The 22619-nt window shown below is 44.8% G+C and overlaps 2 protein-coding genes across 13 annotated transcripts in view; both read right to left on the bottom strand.

Annotated features, from left to right (window-relative positions):
* Positions 1 to 22619, bottom strand: part of TMEM229B (transmembrane protein 229B) — an 80031-nt gene that overhangs the window by 8480 nt on the left and 48932 nt on the right. For 5 of the 10 annotated variants that reach the window (XM_075129645.1, XM_048852294.2, XM_048852296.2 and 2 more), the window contains 2 exons: positions 6217 to 8747; positions 2479 to 2522 (listed from right to left, as the gene is read on the bottom strand). In XM_075129645.1, coding sequence (XP_074985746.1) covers positions 8217 to 8723 — 507 coding nt within the window. In that variant the 5' untranslated portion in view covers positions 8724 to 8747 and the 3' untranslated portion in view covers positions 2479 to 2522; positions 6217 to 8216. Of the gene's footprint in view, positions 1 to 2478; positions 2523 to 6216; positions 8748 to 14624; positions 14736 to 15424; positions 15702 to 22619 lie in introns of all 10 variants that reach the window. The other 5 variants (XM_075129640.1, XM_075129641.1, XM_075129642.1 and 2 more) reach the window with 2 other exon arrangements.
* Positions 1 to 22619, bottom strand: part of RAD51B (RAD51 paralog B) — a 788206-nt gene that overhangs the window by 717566 nt on the left and 48021 nt on the right. The window contains exons 1-2 of one of the 3 annotated variants that reach the window (XM_075129637.1): positions 6217 to 6254; positions 2479 to 2522 (exon numbers count right to left, since the gene is read on the bottom strand). The exons of 1 other annotated variant lie outside the window; for it this stretch is intronic. The gene's annotated coding sequence lies outside the window, so the exon portion shown is untranslated. Of the gene's footprint in view, positions 1 to 2478; positions 2523 to 6216; positions 6255 to 22619 lie in introns of those variants that run through there. One more of the 3 variants, XM_075129636.1, reaches the window with a different exon arrangement.

The raw sequence follows: 22619 nt of genomic DNA, 5'->3' as shown, positions 1-22619 counted from the left end.
AGGGATTAGTTCCACTTCCCTCATTGGAGAAGTGGGTGTAAAGTATATCCCTGTGTCTGGTAAATCCGATGACCCAGCTATCTGCAGGTTTTATGCAAATAATGCAATGTTGCAGTTTGCATATTTAATATGCATAGGACTCATCTGCATAAGTAGTCTTTTTAATGAACAAGTTGTTTTTATTTTCCACTCCTGCTCCCTCATGCAGTAACAGTTGCTCACCACCCCAACCATGATAGGCATGTTATAACATCTGTAAAAATAAATAACTTTACTAGATAGTTAGGTGTCTTTTAAGTCCTAATGAAACTGAAGCATAAATAAAAACTGAAGTCAAACATTTGGATTTATTGTTTAAAAATAGTATTGGCTGGCAGTCTGATGGAGTGTCTCATATCAGAAATGCCAAAAGCCACTAATGGAGGGGGAGCGAGGAGCCCAGACACCAGGGTGAGGGGATGAGAACTGTATTCCTTCAGCTAAACCAAGAAAAATGCCACATTAATGCCATTAATAATGTTAGACTCCAAACAAGCCCCAAGCAGGAGGAGCCAAGTTCCTTCAGTGGGAGACTCCATCACTACTGGGCTGTTTCAGACGCACTTGTCCATCTCCTCTGACAGCTGGAATCATAGATGCCATCTCCAGCTAGAGTGACCAGACAGCATGTGTGAAAATTTGGGATAGGGCGTGGGGGGTAATAGGAGTCTATATAAGGAAAAGACCCAAAAATCGGGACTGTCCCTATAAAATCGGGACATCTGGTCACTCTATCTCCAGCCCCTGCTCTGCAATCACTGCTGGCTCTACTCCTGCTGTTCATCTCGCTACAGCCCCAGCTAACCCTGTGAAAGCCCTTCCCTGCTTCACACAGGAAATGAACAGCTCCGAGGTCTGACATGAGGTCAGGGTGAACACTACCCCATCCACCTCTGGTCCTTAAGGTCTCAGCTAAGTTGCTCCATCCATAAACCAGAGCAACCTAGCTAAAACCATAAAGATGAGGGTTTGAGGATGGAGCATTTCACCCCCACTTCCTGTTTAAGCCTCCTTGTTTCCCCAGGTGATTCAGACACTCAGTGGGGAACTCATAGAACTAGGAGTCTCCCAGGGAAACAGGAGACTTAACAGATGTGAGATTCCCCTCCTTCTCTGAGACAATGCAAGTATTGGCATTTTAGGAGGGCTTTGCCCTTGCGGAAGGACAGGTAGCCTTTGCATTGCCATATTCATTGGGCACTCCACCGGAGAAGGACCACTTTCCATTTGCAGCAGGGGCTCCACAGGTCAGTAACTAATCAATGCATCCCCAGCTACCCTAGCTTTGGCCCTTCCAAAGCAGCATTGTCTACTTTGGGGGCTGTGCTAGCTGCCTGTGGGCTCCTGGTAGAGCAGGGACCGAGGGCATCTTGTGCCACTGTAATCCCTCTCCAACTGGATAGCCGTAAGACTCAGTGCCAGGAGGGCAGACTCTGGGTGAATTGAGCCCTAGGCAACTTAGAGAAAAGGGAAGCTAATCCCACTGATGTGCACATAACATGATGCTCCTGCGTGGGTTGTTGACAGTGGGGGTTGAAGCAGAGAGCACTGGATCAAAAAGCATGAATCTTTACTGGCTGAGCTAAAACAGAATTATCCACCTCTGTGCCTGGCCCACCCTCTAGAACATGGGTAGCCAACCTGTGGCTCCGGAGCCGCGTGCGGCTCTTCAGAAGTTAATATGCGGCTCCTTGTATAGGCACCGACTTCGGGGCTGGAGCTACAGGCGCCAACTTTCCAATGTGCCGGGGGGTGCTCACTGCTCAACCCCTGGGTCTGCCACAGGCCCTGCCCCCACTCCACCTCTTCCTGCCCCTGAGCCTGCCATGCCCTCACTCCTCAACCTCCCCCCCCCCCCCCCCGAGCCTCCTGCACACCACGAACCAGCTGATCAGGAGGCGCGGGGGGCGGAGAGCTGATGGGGGGGCTGCTGATGTATTATTGGGGCTATTTGGCAATGTACGTTGGTAAATTCTGGCTCCTTCTCAGGCTCAGGTTGGCCACTCCTGCTCCAGACAGTGATAGAATGCCACAATCTGCAAGTGTGGGTTACATAAAGATCGTGGAAAGCCCCTTCTCAATGGCTCCAGATCATGAAAAGCCCATTTTGGGGTAGTAAGAGACAGAAATGTAATTAGCTATTTGCTAAAAATTGAACTACGCTCTTAGAGTTCTCCTCAGCTCCGTGACCTTCCCCTGTAGGGTGAATGCTAAAGCCATTGGATGGAGGTGTGGCATTGTAGGACCAGCAGTTGACTTGGAAGGGAGTCCAGGAAAGCAGTGACACTTTCTGTTTTCAAAAGCAGGGATTGTAATGGTATCCTTCTATTGTACAGGTGAGGGGGAAAGGGGAAAAAAACGCATTTTGTTTGTTAATAGAAGATCCTGGTTAAAAGCCAGGAGGAATGGGAAGCAGAGAGCAGTGGTCTGTAAACTTACCTCTTGCATGGTATGTTGCATCAATTCAGAAAAGCCAGGACACGCTGAAACAAAAGGACATTTTGTTTAAACTCATCTGAAAGTCTCATCTTACTAGTGACTTGTGTACTATATTCATAATGCAGAAAGGGCAGAAGTTCAAATTAAATATGAGATCCCTTTTCCCTCAGTGCAGGTTTTGGTAAATTGGTTACTGACGACCAGTGCTGCTGCACCCAGCAGGTCTCAGGTTACCTGTTTGCTAATTCCAAACCTGTTCAAGCTTTCAGTCTTTCTTCGCCTACTTTTATTTTTAAACAACTATTTGTAGTTCAAGCAAAGCCTTGACAGGATTATCTCTATGCAAGGAGGATTTCAATTACAAAACAGACTTAGACCAGAAGCAGTGGGAAGACTTACCAGAACCTGGTACATTGGTATCCCTGCATCTAGATCATAATGCTGAAATTAAACAGTTTAGCTAACTTGGCTTTAATATCAGCCGTTCTGCACTGGCAAGTTCTTGGAAGCAGGAACGATCACGTGCACAAGGCACCAGTGTCTATATTTTGTGACGTGCTTGGGGATTCTTTGGGATGAAAGGTGCTTTGAAAGATAAGATAGAGGTGCCCAGAGTGAAGCCCAAGGGCTAAATGTGGCCCATCATATCCAAAAATGCAGCTCTGGGCCACCCTCTCCCAATAGCTGCAGAGTGAGGACAAAGCTGATAAATCACAAGTTTTTATTGCTGGTGAACTCAAACAGGCAATTTTAATCTATTGAAGAAGATACATGTACAAGCAAATATTAGGCCTTTGTGGGGGGGGGGGGGGGGAAGGGGGAGGGTGTTGGTAAATGTCTCTGCAAATTAGGTATAGCTCCCAGGTTCCTGAGGAGCTGCTAATGTGGGCCTCGCTGTCATGCAGTTTGGGCGCCCTTGTTGTAAAATGAAAAGGAGTACTTGTGGCACCTTAGAGACTAACCAATTTATTTGAGCATGAGCTTTCGTGAGCTACAGCTCACTTCATCAGATGCATACCGTGGAAACTGCAGCAGACTTTATATATACACAGAGAATGTGAAACAATACCTCCTCCCACCCCACTGTCCTGCTGGTAATAGCTTATCTAAAGTGATCAACAGGTGGGCCATTTCCAGCAGGAATAGTGGTCAGTAGGTTTCCTATTCCTACCTGCATGCCTCCAGCTTTCACCCTGACCACACCACACGATCCATCGTCTACAGCCAAGCTCTGCGATACAACCGCATTTGCTCCAACCCCTCAGACAGAGACAAACACCTACAAGATCTCTGTCAAGCTTTCTTACAACTACAATACCCACCTGCAGAAGTAAAGAAACAGATTGATAGAGCCAGAAGAGTTCCCAGAAGTTACCTACTACAGGACAGGCCTAACAAAGAAAATAACAGAACGCCACTAGCCGTCACCTTCAGCCCCCAACTAAAACCCCTCCAACGCATTATTAAGGATCTACAACCTATCCTAAAGGATGACCCAACACTCTCACAAGTCTTGGGAGACAGGCCAGTCCTTGCCTACAGACAGCCCCGCAACCTGAAGCAAATACTCACCAACAACCACATACCACACAACAGAACCACTAACCCAGGAACTTATCCTTGCAACAAAGCCCGTTGCCAATTGTGCCCACATATCTATTCAGGGGACACCATCACAGGGCCTAATAACATCAGCCACACTATCAGAGGCTCGTTCACCTGCACATCCACCAATGTGATATATGCCATCATGTGCCAGCAATGCCCCTCTGCCATGTACATTGGTCAAACTGGACAGTCTCTACATAAAAGAATAAATGGACACAAATCAGATGTCAAGAATTATAACATTCATAAACCAGTCGGAGAACACTTCAATCTCTCTGGTCACGCAATCACAGACATGAAGGTCGCTATCTTAAAACAAAAAAACTTCAAATCCAGACTCCAGCGAGAAACTGCTGAATTGGAATTCATTTGCAAATTGGATACTATTAATTTAGGCTTATATAGAGACTGGGAATGGCTAAGTCATTATGCAAGGTAGCCTGTTTCCTCTTGTTTTTTCCTACCCCCCCCCCAGATGTTCTGGTTTAACTTGGATTTAAACTTGGAGAGTGGTCAGCTTAGATGAGCTATTACCAGCAGGAGAGTGAGTTTGTGTGTGTATGGGGGTGGGGGGGATGTGAGAAAACCTGGATTTATGCAGGAAATAGCCCGACTTGATTATGTAAAGAGTTGTCACTTTGGATGGGCTAGCACCAGCAGGAGAGTGAATTTGTGGGGGGGGGGGGGTGGAGGGTGAGAAAACCTGGATTTGTGCTGGAAATGGCCCACCTGTTGATCACTTTAGATAAGCTATTACCAGCAGGACAGTGGGGTGGGAGGAGGTATTGTTTCATATTCTCTGTGTATATATAAAGTCTGCTGCAGTTTCCACGGTATGCATCTGATGAAGTGAGCTGTAGCTCATGAAAGCTCATGCTCAAATAAATTGGTTAGTCTCTAAGGTGCCACAAGTACTCCTTTTCTTTTTGCGAATATAGACTAACACGGCTGTTCCTCTGAAACTTGTTGTAAAATGTTATCAGTAGTATTCACTTGTATTAAAGGGGAGATTAAATCTCTGACTGCAGCCGCATTGCTCTTCAGAAAGAGAAATGAGACCTGCATGGTGTAGCAGCAGATACATAGCCAGCTTTTCAGAAGTGCTCAGCACCTAGCAGGTGCCATTGAAAACAGGAACTGTAGAGCACTCAGCACTTTTGGAAATGTGGCCAATGGTGTCTTTGTTGGAAGGTGCAAGGGTACCCAGTAATAGCAGGAGAGTGATCCAGTGGATGCTACACAGTGATTTAATAATGTACTGGGTCCAATTCAGTTCCTGCTGTGCAAACTGCAAGTAAAGTGCACTTCTGTGGGTAAATTAGAGCCCCATGAGGATGCAAGAGCTGAGCGGTATTTGTCAGTCATTGGTGAAAAATAAGCTTGAATAGGTGCCACAGTGGTAACTTGGGGGCAACTGGGTCTGATTTGCATGATATAACCACATGTAAAAGGCCACTCAGGGACCGCTCCTTAAGTGAACCACTGATTGTTATGCGGCAGTGCAAGAACAGTTGCACTTGGGGAGTTTCTAAAGCCAAAGAACACATGATTGAGGTGCTGGTCACCACCGTGGATAGCTGCCCCCACCACGGAGTCATAACTGTGCGGTCACTGGTTGTGCTGCCAATTCACTAAGCCACTTAAACCTTCTTAATGTTTCTGTAACGGCACAGTTCCAGTGCGACCTGCTCCAAAGTGAGGGCGTGGCCTGGCGCAGACATTGCATGCTGCATGGAAGGCAGTGCCACACCAGAGTTCAACTGGGCAGCGAGAAGGGTCCTTGGATTTAGACACTGACCTTAGTCACCCTCACACATTCTCTTCATGAATGCAACGGTCACAATGGATAGGCATGTCTCAGTTCCTGTCTGCACCTCCTCTCCCTCACCCCACCCCCTAATATCTGACTCTACTGCCTATGAATTGCCCCCATATGCTATTTGTATACCCAAAGTGATTATTTTGCCGAGATCTAAATATTTGAAACCATCATTTCCCTGGCTGATAAAGTGAACCTATTATTTCTTTGATTTCATGGTAGTGGCATCAGAGCATGGAAAACACATTTCTGTTCTCTGTTTTTTGTTTGTTGGTTTAATTTAATGAACTACAAAAAGGGAATACTAATACCTCTCTCTATGTTCTGGGTATTTCCGGAGGCATTGCATACCACAGGACAGAGCTGATTAACTCCTTGTTTCCACTGCTTTCACATGTCCGTTGCCGGCAAAGGATGTCATGTGAAATGGGGCATAGGGAGGAATAAAACAATTGCACTCTGTGCAGTACAGAAAAAATTAACACTGTGTGTGTTGATTCTTGTTCAGAAGCAGCAGCGTTACCTACAAACAATTCCATTGATAGCAACAGAGTTTCTTTTCCCTCTGGAATGGAATTCCACAGACCAATGGGCAGATTTATGAGCTGAGTACTGGCTAAAGAGAACAGTCATGGACCAACATGGTAATAATTCAGCCATTCCCAACACAACAGAAAAGCTAGATTCCACAATCACACACACATTCACATCTTGAACCAAATTCATTGCTGGTACAATGCCACTGACTTCAGTGGAATGACACCTGGAATTAATCAGGCCTCATATACCTATTTACAGCACACCCTCCTCATAAAGCTCTGAGTGAGAGAAGACTAACATGTGGTACAGTGCATCCTTGTTGCTTATGCCAGCAGCCAAGAAGAGTCCTCAGGACAATTAATCTGTGGCTGCCAGAGCTATGCATCTTTCATGCCACCACCTCCCCCACAGCCTCAGGATTGTTCCCAAGTGGCTAAATTTGAAACTCTCTCTAGCTGAGATAGCTCTAAAATAGAGCAACAGTACCTTGCAGCCCTTCCATCTCCCTGCTGCCCCTCTCGCAACCCAACCCCATCCTCAACTGGAGGAAATCGAGGAATAGTCCTACTGTGCTCCTTAGAAACTTTCTTTTTTAGCATACTCCCTGATATTGGGCACTGAGGCACATCCTGTGCTGCCCCAAATCAGCTTTATGGAGAGGGTTTGCTGTACTTAGTTTAAAATAGCATCTGGGAAGGAAAAATAAAGTCAGTACTCGGAGGAGAACACTGGACCAAGCTGAGACAAGATCAACTGGTGCAGAAGGAAATAGACACAGGCGATAGAGTCTGTTCCAGAGGACTCCGACTGATTCCTGGTTGCTGCCTTAGTCAAATGAGGACTCTGACATCAGGCAGTGCAAGGGGCTGCAGTCAGAATTAAGTCATCAGCATCCTTAGTGACAGAGAAATCCCTGGGAAGGAAGGCAGAAGACCCCAGGTGGCATCTCCATTGGGTTTGCCTGGTTGGAAATGGAGCTGGAGCTTGGAGCAGCCCTTGTGATGAGTTCCACTGTGAGGGGAAGACTTCAGCTTTTTCTCTCTTTGGCCACTTTGCCGTGATTCGGATTGCACAGAGTATGGTGGAATTCACCCGGCAGAAAAGGCCTTTTATTTATAAAAAGGAGTGGGGAAAACTCTCGAGTGAGTATCAGGACTGAGAATTCAAAAAGTACAAGTTTCATATAAATCCAGCAAGATGTCCAGCACCATAACATACCATGGTGCAATAAAGAACCTCAGGGGAAGGTCAGGGAAACCAAAAGAGGGGGCGCTGTCTACCTCCCCAGTAGAGCACCACTGTTGGGTCGTTCTCAACAGCAGATGGATTTTCCTTGATCCTGCAGCATCTCAGGTCCCATGGGAGGTATTGGTTGCAAGCAAGCACCTGAATATTGCCTAATGGAGTAAGCCAAATCACTAATTTAGCCGGAGCGTCTATGCCCATCCACTAGTTTGTTTTTTGTATACATTTCAACTGTAGCATTTTCTCTCATTTCTCCACATACAGTAAAATGCAGCTTACAGGCCTTTTTTTTCCATAATAAGTTAAAAGTCAGAAACTACCTAACCAAGAAGTAGCTGACACTGCTTCTTGTGGCCAAAAATGTAAAATCCATAGAAAATCTATTGGTTCCATTTTTATTCTGCTATATCCCATGCATGACCCCATCATAAAGGGGATTGTGTATCATACAGGACGTATCAGTCTTTGAGACCAGTCTGGGATGTGGGCGGGCTCTCTCACTTTAAGTGTGGCGTTGGGTTATTGTTCAATTGGTTTTGACATGGCCATTGGCCAAGGCGATTGTGGTGCTGGGGTCCCCTGGCTCAGCATTTTCATCAAATCGCAAGCGCAAGGTGTTCCTGATAACCAGCTGCTCCATGATGAATGCAGCACAGAACCATGGGATGGCATACTCTAGGGTGATCAGGCCCATGAAGTCAAAATCAAACTGTGAATAGTCCCAAGGGCAGGCATTAAACTGGCGCAGGATGAAGCCAGTGGTGAACTCCCAAAGGTATGTCCAGAGGGTGTAAATGAGGCATCGCACTAAAATGTTACACTTGTCTTTCAGATACAGGTACATCTTCTCCACGATGAGGATGGAGGTGCCATAGATGAAGAGCGCCCAGACACTGGTGACACCTGGGAACTTCCAGTTAAAGTTGACCACAAACTCCCAGGCAGCCGTAAACATCACCTCACAGAAATAGCCATGAATGGCATAGAGGTACCACCGTGAGAAGGCAGTCAGGGGTTCCGCAGCAGCCATCATTCCACACAATCCCCAGCCGGAACTCTGAAAGGAATAAAGACAGGCCGAAATCAATAAGGACATCACTGGGTCTCATCTCATTGGGAGGAATACGAGTAAATTAACAACATCGACAAGAGGGAAGTCAAGAAATGAGACATATCCCTTTTGAGGACAGGATTAACCAGAGATGCAAAACCAGAGCTGGTGAAAGCTGACAGATTGGTGACTAAGAGGCTGGCAATCAGGCAGCAGCGCCGCAGGTTTCCTGGACACTGCCCTACCAGGAGGACTTGGATCGAGCTGGTGCTCAGTTGGTAATGAGGGAGATGAAGGGTAGCGTGACTACAAATCAGCTTACTGGAAATAAGTATTACTATGAAAAATACAGGAGGAAAAAGTCCTTTAGTTCTGAAAGAAGTAGCACTGACCCCTCTCCTCCCTTGCTGAATCCCAGGCAATGTGGGACAGATGAGGAAAGTAAGGTATTGAAATAATCTTAGACCCTTATGGTGCCCTCCATGGTTCATGCCCCCAGAAATCTCAGTTTAGCAAACAGGGATTTGAGGGTGCTCTGTAAACTGGCTAGTGAGAGGAACAAAGAGGAGTGTTCTCAGCTGTTACACCTGCCCGTTCAACTGAACCGTTGCTGTACATTAAGGAACTGGCAGACATAAGATATCTGGGATTCAGGGAAGCATTTGATATAATACAGAATTGCCTGATTTACTGTCAAAAGGCACAAGAGATCTATTGAAATACATTCAGATTTGGCTTCTGGACAGGAAGCATAAAGGGTGAGAATAAAAAGGAAAGTTGAGAGTAGAGATATAGTTAGTCATGCTGAGTGGGGGTTTGGAACAAGGACTCTGTGTCTGTATACTGGAGTGTAAGTTACAGGAATAGACATGAGGGTGGAGAAAAAGGTTTTAAAAGGGAATAACTTCTTCATCACTCTAAACAAGTTCAACACCCCTCCCCCCAACAATTACTATTACATCCTTCAAATATCTGTGGAGATTTATCATGTCTTAATCACTACTTAGCCAAGCTATACACATTGTCCTAAGTTCATCCTGGTGTAACTCCATTGACTTGAGTAGAGTTATACCAGAAATGAATCTTACCAGTTCAGTTTTTAAAAATCTAATCCTTACAAATCAGTTTCTCCAGTCCCTTGTTCAGATGCTGCTTTCTAACTTCCTTCCTCAGGCGCCCTCTGAACTGGACAGCTTTATGGTACAAGATGCCCAGAACTGACTGCAGAATATAAGCTGTGGTCTTACCAATGCCATAGAGAGAGAGAGCGTAAAACCGCCCTGCTCTGTAACATGATGCCTCTCTCTATACAGTATGAAATTGCACAGGAGGTGAGTGAGAGAAGGATTTGTTTGGGAGAGAAGGAAGACTTCCAAAGGAGAAAAGGCAGCCAAATAATGGACAGAGGGAAGATGGCAGAGGGAGGAGATTTACCTAAAAATGGCATAAAGGGAAGGAAAATTATTGTGGGGAGAGGAGTGCCCATGGCCCACTCACTCTTATATGAGAGCCATTAAGATGACCAACCAGCGCCCACTGTCATGATGTTTTTTGTGAAGTGCGCACCTGTCCCACTAGGCAATGAACTGAGACTCACTGTCACAGGGTGACTGGCCCTTTTATGAGGTAATGGGTCTAGCCTCACTTATGACTCATTCAACCCTCCTCCTCAGGTGGGAAAAATTAGTGTAGCGACATAACAGGTAGGTCATGTGCTTAAAACTCAGTCCAGACCTAGAGAAAAGAGAGAGGCTCCCAGAAAGCTAAAAGGAGCAGAAAAGACAGCTCAGAAAGGAGACAGCCTGTCTGCTAAGCAGAGCCCCAGGAGGGCTGTGAGGCCCCGGAACCAAAGGAGAGAAGAGGTGCTTTGTGAAGTAGAGCTGGAAACTGGCTCTAATCACAGTATAGGCCCCCAGCAGGAAGGCCGTGGGACTCCTCAGTCATGGAGAAAAACCCCTGCTTTAATCACAGCACAAGCCAAAGAAGGATGGCTGTAGGACTCCTGATTTACAGGGAACAAGGTTTGGAACTGGGTGAACAAAGTGCCAATAAGACTTAATAAATGATACCAACTAGGGGGATCTTACTTTAAGTATTCTGGCATGGGAACAAATTATTCCAAGAAGCCAGAGGGAGCTGCGGGCAGGATACCTGCAAAGGCACACCGTGCCTCCCACTAACTCATTTTACATAAGGCCACTGACCAGCCTTCAGGTGCTACAGACTTTGGGTCAATATCAAACTGGTTGACCTACAAGTGAAAGACTACAAAGTCATTCGAAAATTCTCTGAGCCATTCAGACCCCAACCTAAGAATGATTTAATCAGCCAAGAAACTCTGAGGATCAGAGGGCAATAGGGTTGTAGCCTGAGACATGTGTAGGTGTAACATCCATGAGAGCTTCAATGCAGTGCATGTCACTAATGTTCCTGAGGGTGATCAGGGGAACTGCCAGCAGTTATTCAATGTGCTGTTACTGGGTTCCTTCTCAGCACAGCTGAGACACCTGGGCCAATAAGTTTTCATATCATTCCTCCATTTTCACATGATTTGAAGAGCAAACTGATATATATAGATATATAGATATAGATATATATACACCCACTAGTTAGAGGTAGGAGTCGGAGATGGAGTGCGGGGAGGCCAGGACAGTGTCTGAGGGACGACAGGAGCTATGAGAAGGATTAGAGGAACTACTCCTATCCAGGGAAGACAAGCCACAGGGAGCTACCACTGTCTGGAGAGGAGAAGAGTCGGGGAGTCCTCACCACCTAGTAGAAGGGAGGACACAGTCCAGGGCTGAGGTTTTTCTAAAGTCATTTCCACAAGCCTTTCTAACTTTCCCCCCACTCTGTAGGAGCTGTGTTTGCATTCTGTTGGTTGAGAACTCCCACACCCCCAGTGATGTCTGCATACTCAGGTCTTTCTTTCCAGTAAGTTCCGAAATGTCTTTTCAAAATGTTCTGGGGCCTTACGAAATAAAACTCAGAAAGAGAAGCATTGAAAGATGCAGTAAGCACCTTCTCTCAAAGTCACAAATGCTTCTGTTCAAGTCCAGTTGCCTTAAGCCTGCCCACTGGTGATCAAACACTTGGGGAGATGTGTCCACCTAGCAGTGCCCCCTTCTGGTGGCCAGCTTTGCTGTGCAGGTGCATCTGGTTTGTAACTGCAGTCCAGACTAAAACTTCACCCCTTCCAGTGCACAGCCAGCATTCCCAGAGCTGTGTTGTGGTGCTCTCAGAGGAAAGTCATTCTTTACTGATAATATACACTCCATACTTATTAGATAATTATCCATCCAGGGGACTAACCCAAGGCCAAGTCAACATTCTCTCTTCTCTTCTCTCTCATTTTTCCAAATAGGCATCTAGTCCACACAATGGGAGACTGAGGCCAGAAATTGAACACAGGCCTCCTGCAGGCCGTACTTTGCACTGGCAACTAGTTCACCAGACAGACCATAACTGGTCTTTTTTGAGCCTTGTGACAATCACGAATGAAAACTCAACTGCCCACAATTATCAGCTGTGCTGGGAATGAATCAGGTAACCATGCACTTATCAACTGACAGCAGTGTCAGCCACACCTATGTACATAACTCCCAGCGAATTCTGTGGAGACATTATCCCTATGCATATGCCTCAAGTGACAACCCCATCAATTCCTAACCAGAGTTGTTTGAAAGTCAGAATGCCCCTTTCTGTGAGAAATTCCAACATTTTTGGAGAGAGTCACTGTTTCAAAATGAAAAGTAGCAACTTTGAAATTTCCTGCAGAAGGGTAATTCTGAAAAATACATTTCGAAATAACCTGAACATTTCATTTAGAAAATTTCTAATCAAAGTCTTCTTAGAAGCCAAAGCTCTGAAGCTCTCGGCTCGGCCCTGGCTCCCAGACGCCTTGCTGTGCAGCCATCGGGCCTGGATGCCCAAGAGTCTCAACTCCAGGGCAGTCCACCACTGAGGCTACTAAGGATGGCAAAAATCCATGCTGGTTTTGAAACCTGCCTATGTTCTGAGGAAGATCTGAGACAATTCACATGTTCCCAGGGAACATTTCAACAGCAGTAAATCAGCATTTTCCCATGGGACAATAGCCCATTGAAAAATTTTCGACAAGCTCTACAGCTGACCCCTGAGATTCCTTGATGATTAAAACATTCCAAAACAAGGCCTGCATTTCTCTTTTCCTGGATTTTGGTAATGCCCAATGTCCCCAAATGAAATCAGGCCCCCTCCTGCTAGGCACTGTGCAAATGTATAGGAAGACACAGCGCTTACCTTGAAGTACTTACATTCTATTCTATACAAGATGCGACATGTGAGTAACAAACAGAAGGGAAATGTGAGGGGGAGATGTAAGAAACAATAAAATCACATAATTACACAGATTAGCAATTGCACAACACAGTGGTTCTAAATCATCTAAGTGTTTATAAAAACCAGCTAATCCCCAAGCACTACACCCCTAGCCCTGCTGATTTCTTGTAAATATCACAGCAGAAGTGGCTCTGGAGGAGGGACAGGAAGGAGGAGAGATTAGTGGCCTTATAGATTCATTCAAAGACAGCATTTTATGCACAAGGGGCATCCTGAAAGAAAGCATGGAGCCATTTGTGCAAGAAGCAGACTAAATGATCACAGTGATTCTTTCTGGCCCTAGAATCTATGAAATGGAAGCTAGATGTGATAAGAGATGAGAACAAAGGAGCAGATTTGTGAACAGTCTTAAAGGCAAAGAGAAGCTTGAAGGTGATGACAGGATTCCTAATGAAATGACAGCAGTAGTGATCAAAAAGCTTTTAAGAGTTGATAGCTGTTCTGTGACTGGTGGGTAATGAGTTGGGGTATATCAGTGCAATTCCCAGCAAGACAGGTGTCCACTTCCCCAAAGCCAGCCCCACAGATGGCACATTGCTGATTGTTTACAGCTGAAAGTAAATGGGGCACAGACTGCACTCCTCTCCAACCCCTGGCGGTCATCCTTTCAGGTCCCCCTGGCAGTGGGCAGCATAGGCAAAGCTTGTTCTGCTACTGCTCATGCTGCACTGAAAAAAAAAAAACAAAAAAACCCAACCCTTTATTTATTTAGGAAGTTCTCACATGTTTAGAAATCTTTGTTGTAATGATTGTTTCTGATATTTATATGGCAGTGAGCTTTTGTTTAAAGAGATATTATACCGGACTACAGTCATCATCAGAGCTTCCTATTTAACAGGGTGTTGCCAAATTACAGAGTTAGCATCATTAAAACCCCAAAGTTGTTTCTAGTGATTTTATGAATTGGAGTGAACTCTCTGATTACACATAGACATACTAGGTCTGTTGAATATCAAATATTAACATTTAAAAAACTGGACAGGTGTAGTTTTGTTTTTGAAAGTGAATGCACTTTGAGTATTGAATAAAAGGTAATCAAATATCTACGTATCTATTTGTCCTCTGTCCATTTTGCTGGGTATGTAATTGGTGTGTTCATTTTTCCATAACCACAACCCTCCCCCCTTTTTATTTAAGCCATTCCTCTATAGTTGAGCTATTTTTCCTGTGAAAGGCTACCAATAGCTGAGCATTTGCTAGAAGATGAGAGATTAATTCTTTTTCCTCTTTGTGTCTGACCATTTCCAATAAGAAGCCCAAGGTGCATTGCCAGCAGATCATTTGGTAATAAACATCTAACAATTTGTGGTATTTTGTTACAGACTGCAACCCAATACTCTTTAAAGACTGGACATATCCACCATATAAGCATTAAAATCTTCTTTTTCACCACAATTTCTTCACCATTTATCCCCATTCAATCCCTCTCTCTATTTTAACCTGACTAGTGCAAGGTGCCATTGACAGTATCTTAAAGACATTTTCTTTTATTGTGCTACCTACTGATGTTGCTGGTCCTCTTCCAGATGAAACCCCATTCCTCTGGAGTAATTTGTCTAGCCACATCCTGTTCCCAGGATGTCACATATGGACACTTTTTGTTAGGAAAGCTGCCTGCAAAGATTGATATAAATTAGTTCTAGAGACAAGGTGGGTGAGTTAATATATTTTATTGGACCAACTTCAGTTGGTGAGAGAGACAAGCTTTCAAGGTTACACAGAGCTCTTCCCGAGGTCTGGGAAATGTACATCTACAGGGCAATTAAAAACCCATGGCGGGTCCATGCCAGCTGACTCGTGCTCACAGTGCTTGGGCTAAGGGGCTGTTTAACTGGAGTGTAGACATTCCGGCTTGGGCTGCATCCTGAGCTCCGGCACCCTGCCACCTCACAGGGTCCTAGAGCCCGGGCTCCAGCCCATGCATGTACACAGCAATTAAATACCCACTTCGTGTGATCCAGAGTCAGCTAGCACAGGCCAGTCCTGGGTTTTTAATTGCAGTGTAGATATACACAGAGTGTCACAGCTAAATACAAGGTGGAACAGTCTGTTTAGCATAAGAAGTTGGGATGGGGGTTGTTAGTGGGCTATGGATTGTTATAATAAGAATTAATTATAATTTTTTTGTTTCCTAATTGACCAGATGCCACCACTGCTATTAAAGTTAGCTCTCAGTATGAGATGTTTTCTAGAAAGTTGAGTGGAAAAACGGAGGACTTCAATTATTCAAGGCTGTGAAACTGGCACCTTTCTCCAGCACTAGATTCACTTTACATTTCAGATGTTTAAAGTGAAAGAGGTACCTTCAAACTTAGCATGAAAATGCAGCAATGGCCGAAGTGTTAAGTGCCTTTTTTTGTTTCATGCAGTGTTAAAGCCCTGTTGGTCCCAGGATATAAGAGAGACAAGGCAGGTGAAGTAATATCTTTTATTGAACCAACTTCTTTTGGCGAGAGACAAGCTTTCAAGCTACACAGAGCTCTTCTTTAGGTTCTTTTGCTTCAGTTTTCACCAAAAAGGTTAGCAGTCATCGGACAACTAACACAGGAAACATCAGTGTAAATGGTGTAGGATCTCGGGCTAAAATAGAGAAAGAAAAAGTTAAGAATTACTTAGGATACGTCTACCCTTAAAATGCTACAGCAGCTCAGCTGCACCCCTGCAACTAGGCCACTGTAGCACTTCAGCATAGACCAAGCTGGACGAGTTCGATGTCAAGTTGGCAGGGCCTGACAAAATACATCCTAGAATACTTAAGGAACTGGCTGAAGAGCTCTCCGAGCCATTAGTGATTATCTTTGAGAACTCATGGAGGATGGGAGAGATCTCAGAGGACTGGAGAAGGGCAGATAGGTACTCTATCTATAAAAAGGGGAATAAGGACAGCCGAGGGAATTATAGACCAGACAGCTTAATTTTGCTACCCAGAAAGATAATGGGGCAAATAATCTAACAATCAATTTGTAAACGGCTAGAAGATAATAAAGTAATAAGTAATAGTCAACATGGATTTGTTCTTGTCAAATCAACCTAACCTCCTTTGACAGGATAATAAGCCTTACAAGCCATGTGGTTCCGGGGTGGGGAGGAACCAGTAGCTGTGATATATATCAACTTTAGTAAGGTTTTTGATACTGTCTCACCTGACCTCATAAGAAAACCAGGGAAATATAACCTAGACCAGTGGCTCTCAAACTTTTTTTTACTGGTGACCCCTTTCACATAGCAAGCCTCTGAGTGCAACCCCCCTTATAAATTAAAAACACTTTTTAATATATTTAACACTATTATAAATGCTGGAGGCAAAGTGGAATTTGGGGTGGAGGTTGACAGCTCGCAACCCCCCATGTAATAACCTCGCAACCCCCTGAGGTGTCCCAACCCCCAGTTTGAGAACCCCTGGCCTAGACAAACCTACAATAAGGTGGGTGCACAACTGGTTGAAAAAACATATTCAGATAGTAGTTATCAATGATTCACTGTCCTGGGTCTGGTTCTATTCAATAGCTTCATAAATGACTGCATTACGGTATAGTAGGTACATCTATACATTTTGCAGATGACACCAAGTTGAGAAGGTTTGCAAGGGCTTTGGAAGACAGGATTAGAATTCAAAATGATCTTGATCAACTGGAGAAATGGTCTAAAATAAATAGGATGAAATTCAATACGGCCAAATGCAAAGTACTGCACTTAGGGCAGGTCTGCACTTAAAACGCTACCTTGGTGCAGCTCCAACTGTAGCACTTTAGTGAAGATGCTACTGTGCCGACGGGAGCTTCTTGTGTCAGCGTAGTTAATCCACCTCTATGAGAGGCAGTAGCTATGTTGACAGGAGAACCTCTACCATCAGCATAGCACGGTCTACACCAGGGGTTAGGTTGGTATAACTGCGTTGTTCAGGGGCGGGGGGAGGGAGTTTCCACACCCTTAAGCGATGTAGTTATACCGATGGATGTTTATATAGTGTAGACCTGGCCTTAGGAAGGAACGATCAATTGCACAAATACAAAATGGGAAATGACTGCCTAGGAAGGAGCACTGCAGAAAAGGACCTGGGCATTACAGTGGATCATAACCTAAATATGAGACTGTAACACTGTTGCAAAAACAGTTAATATCATTCTGGGATGTATTAGCAGGGGTGTTGTAAGCAAGACAGGAGAAGTAATTCTTCCGCTCTACGCAGCACTGATAAGACCACAGCAGGAGTACTGTGTCCAGTTCTGAGCACCACACTTTGGGAAAGATGTGGACAAATTGGAGAAAGTTCAGAGAAGAGCAACAAAAATGATTAAAGGTCTAGAAAACATGATCTATGAGAAAAGATTGAAAAATTGGGTAGTCTGGAAAAGAGAAGACTGAGGGGGACATAATTGTCTTCAAGTATGAAAAAGGTTGTTATAAAGAGGGTGATGAATTGTTCTCCTTAACCACTAATGACAGGACAAGAAGTAATGGGCTTAAATTGCCTCAAGGGAGATTCAGGTTAGACATTGGGAAAATCTTCCTAACTGTCTGGGTAGTTAAGCAGTAGGACAAGTTACCTAGGGAGGTTGTGCAATCTCCATTATTGGAGGTTTTTAAGAACAAGTTTGACAAACACCTGTCATTGATGGTCTCGATAATACTTAGTCTTGCCTCATTGCAGGGGACTGGACTAGATGACCCATGGAGGACCCTTCCAGGCCTACATTTCTATGTTTTGTCTGAACAGGGCTAACCTAGCGCAGCATTTGCTACCATTTTCCTTTTAGGAGCTACCTTCCCAATCTGCTGATAGAATTAGAGAGAGAAAAGGTCTAAGTATTGAAATTACACATCATCCTCCCCCACTGTGTACCTGGGAACAGACCGTACCGAACTCCCTTTCTTGCCTGGCAAGGCCTCTGTGGTTAATCATAGAATTTGTTGACAGGACAGAAGCCAAGAACCTCTATCTGCAGTTGACAAGGGCACTTTCAAAGCAAAATGCCTGACAGTCTACGTTTAAAGGGCTGTGTTACCGTACAGAAACCTGGTTTTAGGATCAGAGCTAGATTTTCTGGCTCAGGACTGCAAGATGGCACTGAGATGGAGGCTTCAAATGTCAGTTTGCCAATTTCAGAGTAACAGCCGTGTTAGTCCGTATTCGCAAAAAGAAAAGGAGTACTTGTGGCACCTTAGAGACTAACCAATTTATTTGAGCATAAGCTTTCTTGAGCTACAGCTCACTTCATCGGATGCATACTGTGGAAAGTGTAGAAGATCTTTTTATATACACTCAAAGCATGAAAAAATACCTCCTCCCACCCCACTCTCCTGCTAGTAATAGCTTATCTAAAGTGATCACTCTCCTTACAATGTGTATGATAATCACGGTGGGCCATTTCCAGCACAAATCCAGGGTTTAACAAGAATGTCGGGGGGGGGGGGGGGAAAACAAGGGGAAATAGGTTACCTTGCATAATGACTTAGCCACTCCCAGTCTCTATTCAAGCCTAAGTTAATTGTATCCAATTTGCAAATGAATTCCAATTCAACAGTTTCTCGCTGGAGTCTGGATTTGAAGTTTTTTTGTTGTAATATAGCAACTTTCATGTCTGTAATCGCGTGACCAGAGAGATTGAAGTGTTCTCCGACTGGTTTATGATTGTTATAATTCTTGACATCTGATTCGTGTCCATTTATTCTTTTACATAGAGACTGTCCAGTTTGACCAATGTACATGGCAGAGGGGCATTGCTGGCACATTATGGCATATATCACATTGGTAGATGTGCAGGTGAACGAGCCTCTGATAGTGTGGCTGATGTTATTAGGCCCTGTGATAGTGTCCCCTGAATAGATATGTGGGCACAGTTGGCAACAGGCTTTGTTGCAAGGATAGGTTCCTGGGTTAGTGGTACTGTTGTGTGGTATGTGGTTGCTGGTGAGTATTTGCTTCAGGTTGGGGGGCTGTCTGTAGGCAAGGACTGGCCTGTCTCCCAAGATTTGTGAGAGTGTTGGGTCATCCTTCAGGATAGGTTGTAGATCCTTAATAATGCGTTGGAGGGGTTTTAGTTGGGGGCTGAAGGTGACCGCTAGTGGTGTTCTGTTATTTTCTTTGTTAGGCCTGTCCTGTAGTAGGTGACTTCTGGGAACTCTTCTGGCTCTATCAATCTGTTTCTTCACTTCCGCAGGTGGGTATTGTAGTTGTAAGAATGCTTGATAGAGATCTTGTAGGTGTTTGTCTCTGTCTGAGGGGTTGGAGCAAATGCGGTTGTATCGCAGAGCTTGGCTGTAGACGATGGATCGTGTGGTGTGGTCAGCATGAAAGCTGGAGGCATGTAGGTAGGAATAGCGGTCAGTAGGTTTCCGGTATAGGGTGATGTTTATGTGACCATCGTTTATTAGCACTGTAGTGTCCAGGAAGTGGATCTCTTGTGTGGACTGGACCAGGCTGAGGTTGATGGTGGGATGGAAATTGTTGAAATGATGGTGGAATTCCTCAGGGGGAAGATAGCATCTTTCTGCCTCACATACGACTAGAGAAATGCTTCCGGAAGTTAAAAGTAGGAGCGAGCTAATTCTTCCCTTTTCCTCCCATCGTAAGAAATACACTGGGAAAAAGAAAAGGTTATCTTGCCCCCTCCCAACCAATATTTGCACCACACAAGCCAATACCCCGATGCAGTCTAACAACCTGAGATGTGGTCCTTTACACAGAGCAAGCTATATGCAGAGATCATGCAGTCATAGTCACTTTCCCTTTTGAAGCCCACTGCATGTGTGCATATCTGAGAGCGAGCACAACTATGATGCTGACATTCTGTTCTGATGCTGGACACTATCCATTGCCCAAGCTGCATCCAGGCTAGCAGTAGAGAAGTAATCAGAAAGTGTGGTGATGTGGGACCCACAGAGCAGGGCAGATTTGCCACACATAAGCACTTTGTGGAACATGCTAATGTGTGTCATGTGCATGTGTGATCAAAAATGGAGAAGATGGTCTGCTTACTTGTCAAAGTTCTCCTACCTAGAAGGTCCACCACAGCAGGAGAGCAAGGCCAAATCAGCTGATCTGTGCCCGGTATTCCAAAGGTTCTCCTGGATCTTACGTATCCACCCTGCACCCCCACAGGGGCTGGCAAGCTTACCTTGGATGCTTTTCAGGGTAACTTACCTACCTCTGAGTTGCCAATATTTATTTATTTAAGTTTTTCATGGGACATTTCTTCAAATTTATGGGAGACTGGAGGCTGAGAGTTCCCCCAGCTGGGATGTATGTATGTATGTATGTAGGCTCAGGTGAATTTTAACAAGGCTGAAGTTGGTTCCTTATTCAAAGATTTCTTTTTAAATCAATCATCACTAAGTTTAAATTTTTAAGGAAGTTCACCAAAATAAGTGAGAATAAATTTTATAATATATGTTCATGTTTTTAAGAATACACTTTTTAAAGATACAAACAAGACCCCAAACCTACATTGTGTAATTGCCTCTTAATGTCTGCCTCTTTCCCATTCCAGGGCCCACACCTTCCCAATCACTTCTGGTGTCTTGACCAATACATCCTGTAGCTGGTGGCAGCAGCTGATCTCTGCCAATCTCTCAAATCTCTCCCAGTGAGAATATGAATACAATAAAAAAGAATGACGACCAAAGAAGATTACATGAATCCAATTACCAGCTAAGTCAAAGGAGTTGAGTCCTTGGGGGTTTTAACAGTAATACTCCTCCATTCACGCTGCCCAGAAGGCACGATTCATTGCAAGGGAGCAGTAAGGCAGCCCCAGTCCATTTCGCTAGGTGACTGCCCCCAGAGTAAAGGGAGAACATGAAGGCATCATCATTAATATAGTGATTTTACTGACTTTAACGATGGAGAATGGCAGTAGAAGAATATAAAGCTTGCACTTTCCCATTACCCTCATGCAGGGGCCACGAAATGTAAGGCAGAGAATGAAAACTGCAACTAAGCCTGGCAGATGGCAACACTAACCTGGGAGCCATGAAGACAGAGGCTCTATGTTTACAATAGGATGAGGGATGCTTGCTACTGTACAGATAACTCTACTGTCTGGCATATGTACTGTAGGCATGCACACACTCACATCCCATGCACATGTCTGCAGGCACTCAAGTACATATATGAACTCTCACACCTGCACCCTACGTTCATAAATGCACCAGCAGCCGTGCACCCACATTGACATGTGCACCAACATGTACTGACAGGCATGAATATAACCACAAATATATGTAATTATTTATGTCTTCACCTCTGAATACTTGCACCCATGTGCTCATCCCTGGTCTATGCACGCTCACATGTAATCCATCATACACATGCACGGCCCACATACATTCTTAGACCAAGGTTTTGTATCTGTACAGAGCCTAATAGAATGGGGGGTTGATTCTAATCTCCTGATTGCTACTATCATATTAAATAATGCATGTGTGCCTGTCCACGCAATCCAGCAGCTTATGAAGAATTGTTGGGACAGACTGACTCCTTGGCTGAGACTGGCACTTCATTCACAGCCAGCCAGGCTACTCTGGAGACGAATTGCAGGCATAGTATTAGCAGGAAGGTTTTAAATCCTTTGGCCACATGTGTGGGGGTTATCAGAAGAAACTCTGTGCTACTTAAAGCAAAGTGCTGCTGAGTGAGGGGTTGGCTCCTACCAGCACTCCACTCTGGTCCCCAAAGGCTTCTTAATCACTAATGAATGGCCTGGCCAAGTTGGAATATTTTCAAGGGTTCATGACGGTCACTCACTGGCAGTAGGGTGGGGGACAGCCCCCCCACAGGAGTCAGTGGATACTGATCCATGTTATGTCACAAGTGTATTAACCTTTGTATCTCTCACCCGGGTCAGGTGACTGGGGAGAGGAAATAAAGTTCACTCTCTTATCGGCACTCCTGCATACTATTGCATGGTCTCTGTAAGAAGAGTGGGGACACTTAAAGACCATAGCATGTAGCTCTATGCAAGGAGGATGCCTACAAATTTCAGGACCTTCTTATAGTCCTGCAAGTGCCAGACTCACATGAAAGACCCATAAAAAACTGAAATCCCATCCACCTTGGGATCCTAATGTACACAAAATCGGAATTACAGACCCATAAAAATATAATCCCTGGCTCTCCCTAACCACAGATGTAACTTTATGAAGAAGCATTCGCCCCAAAGTCTGTGGTAGTCTCTGCTGTGAACTGGATTTCAAAAGGTATGTATGTCACTGTTTTCATTGCTTTAGATAACTTCTTGTGTTTAATAGGTTATGCTGTGGCACCTGTCTATTTCTCAACAAGTAGATTCTGTTTATATCACAGGTTGGCCATTCAAAGCTTGCCTGCTTGGCTACCTCCAGGTGCTCACAGGGGACAGGCCCAGTGTAATTCCCAGGAGAGAAAATTCACAGCACAGCAATGAACAAAGAGTCTAAGACCTGGCCTACACTGGAGGAGACGTGGAGGGTACCTGAAGCTACATGCCACAGTGAGAAGCAGGCTGTGTCCACATTGCA

This window comes from Caretta caretta, chromosome 6 (genome assembly GCF_965140235.1).
Source record: "Caretta caretta isolate rCarCar2 chromosome 6, rCarCar1.hap1, whole genome shotgun sequence".
NCBI lineage: Eukaryota > Metazoa > Chordata > Testudines > Cheloniidae > Caretta > Caretta caretta.
Note: the sequence above shows the minus strand (reverse complement) of the source record. Positions and strands in the feature narration are given on the sequence as shown.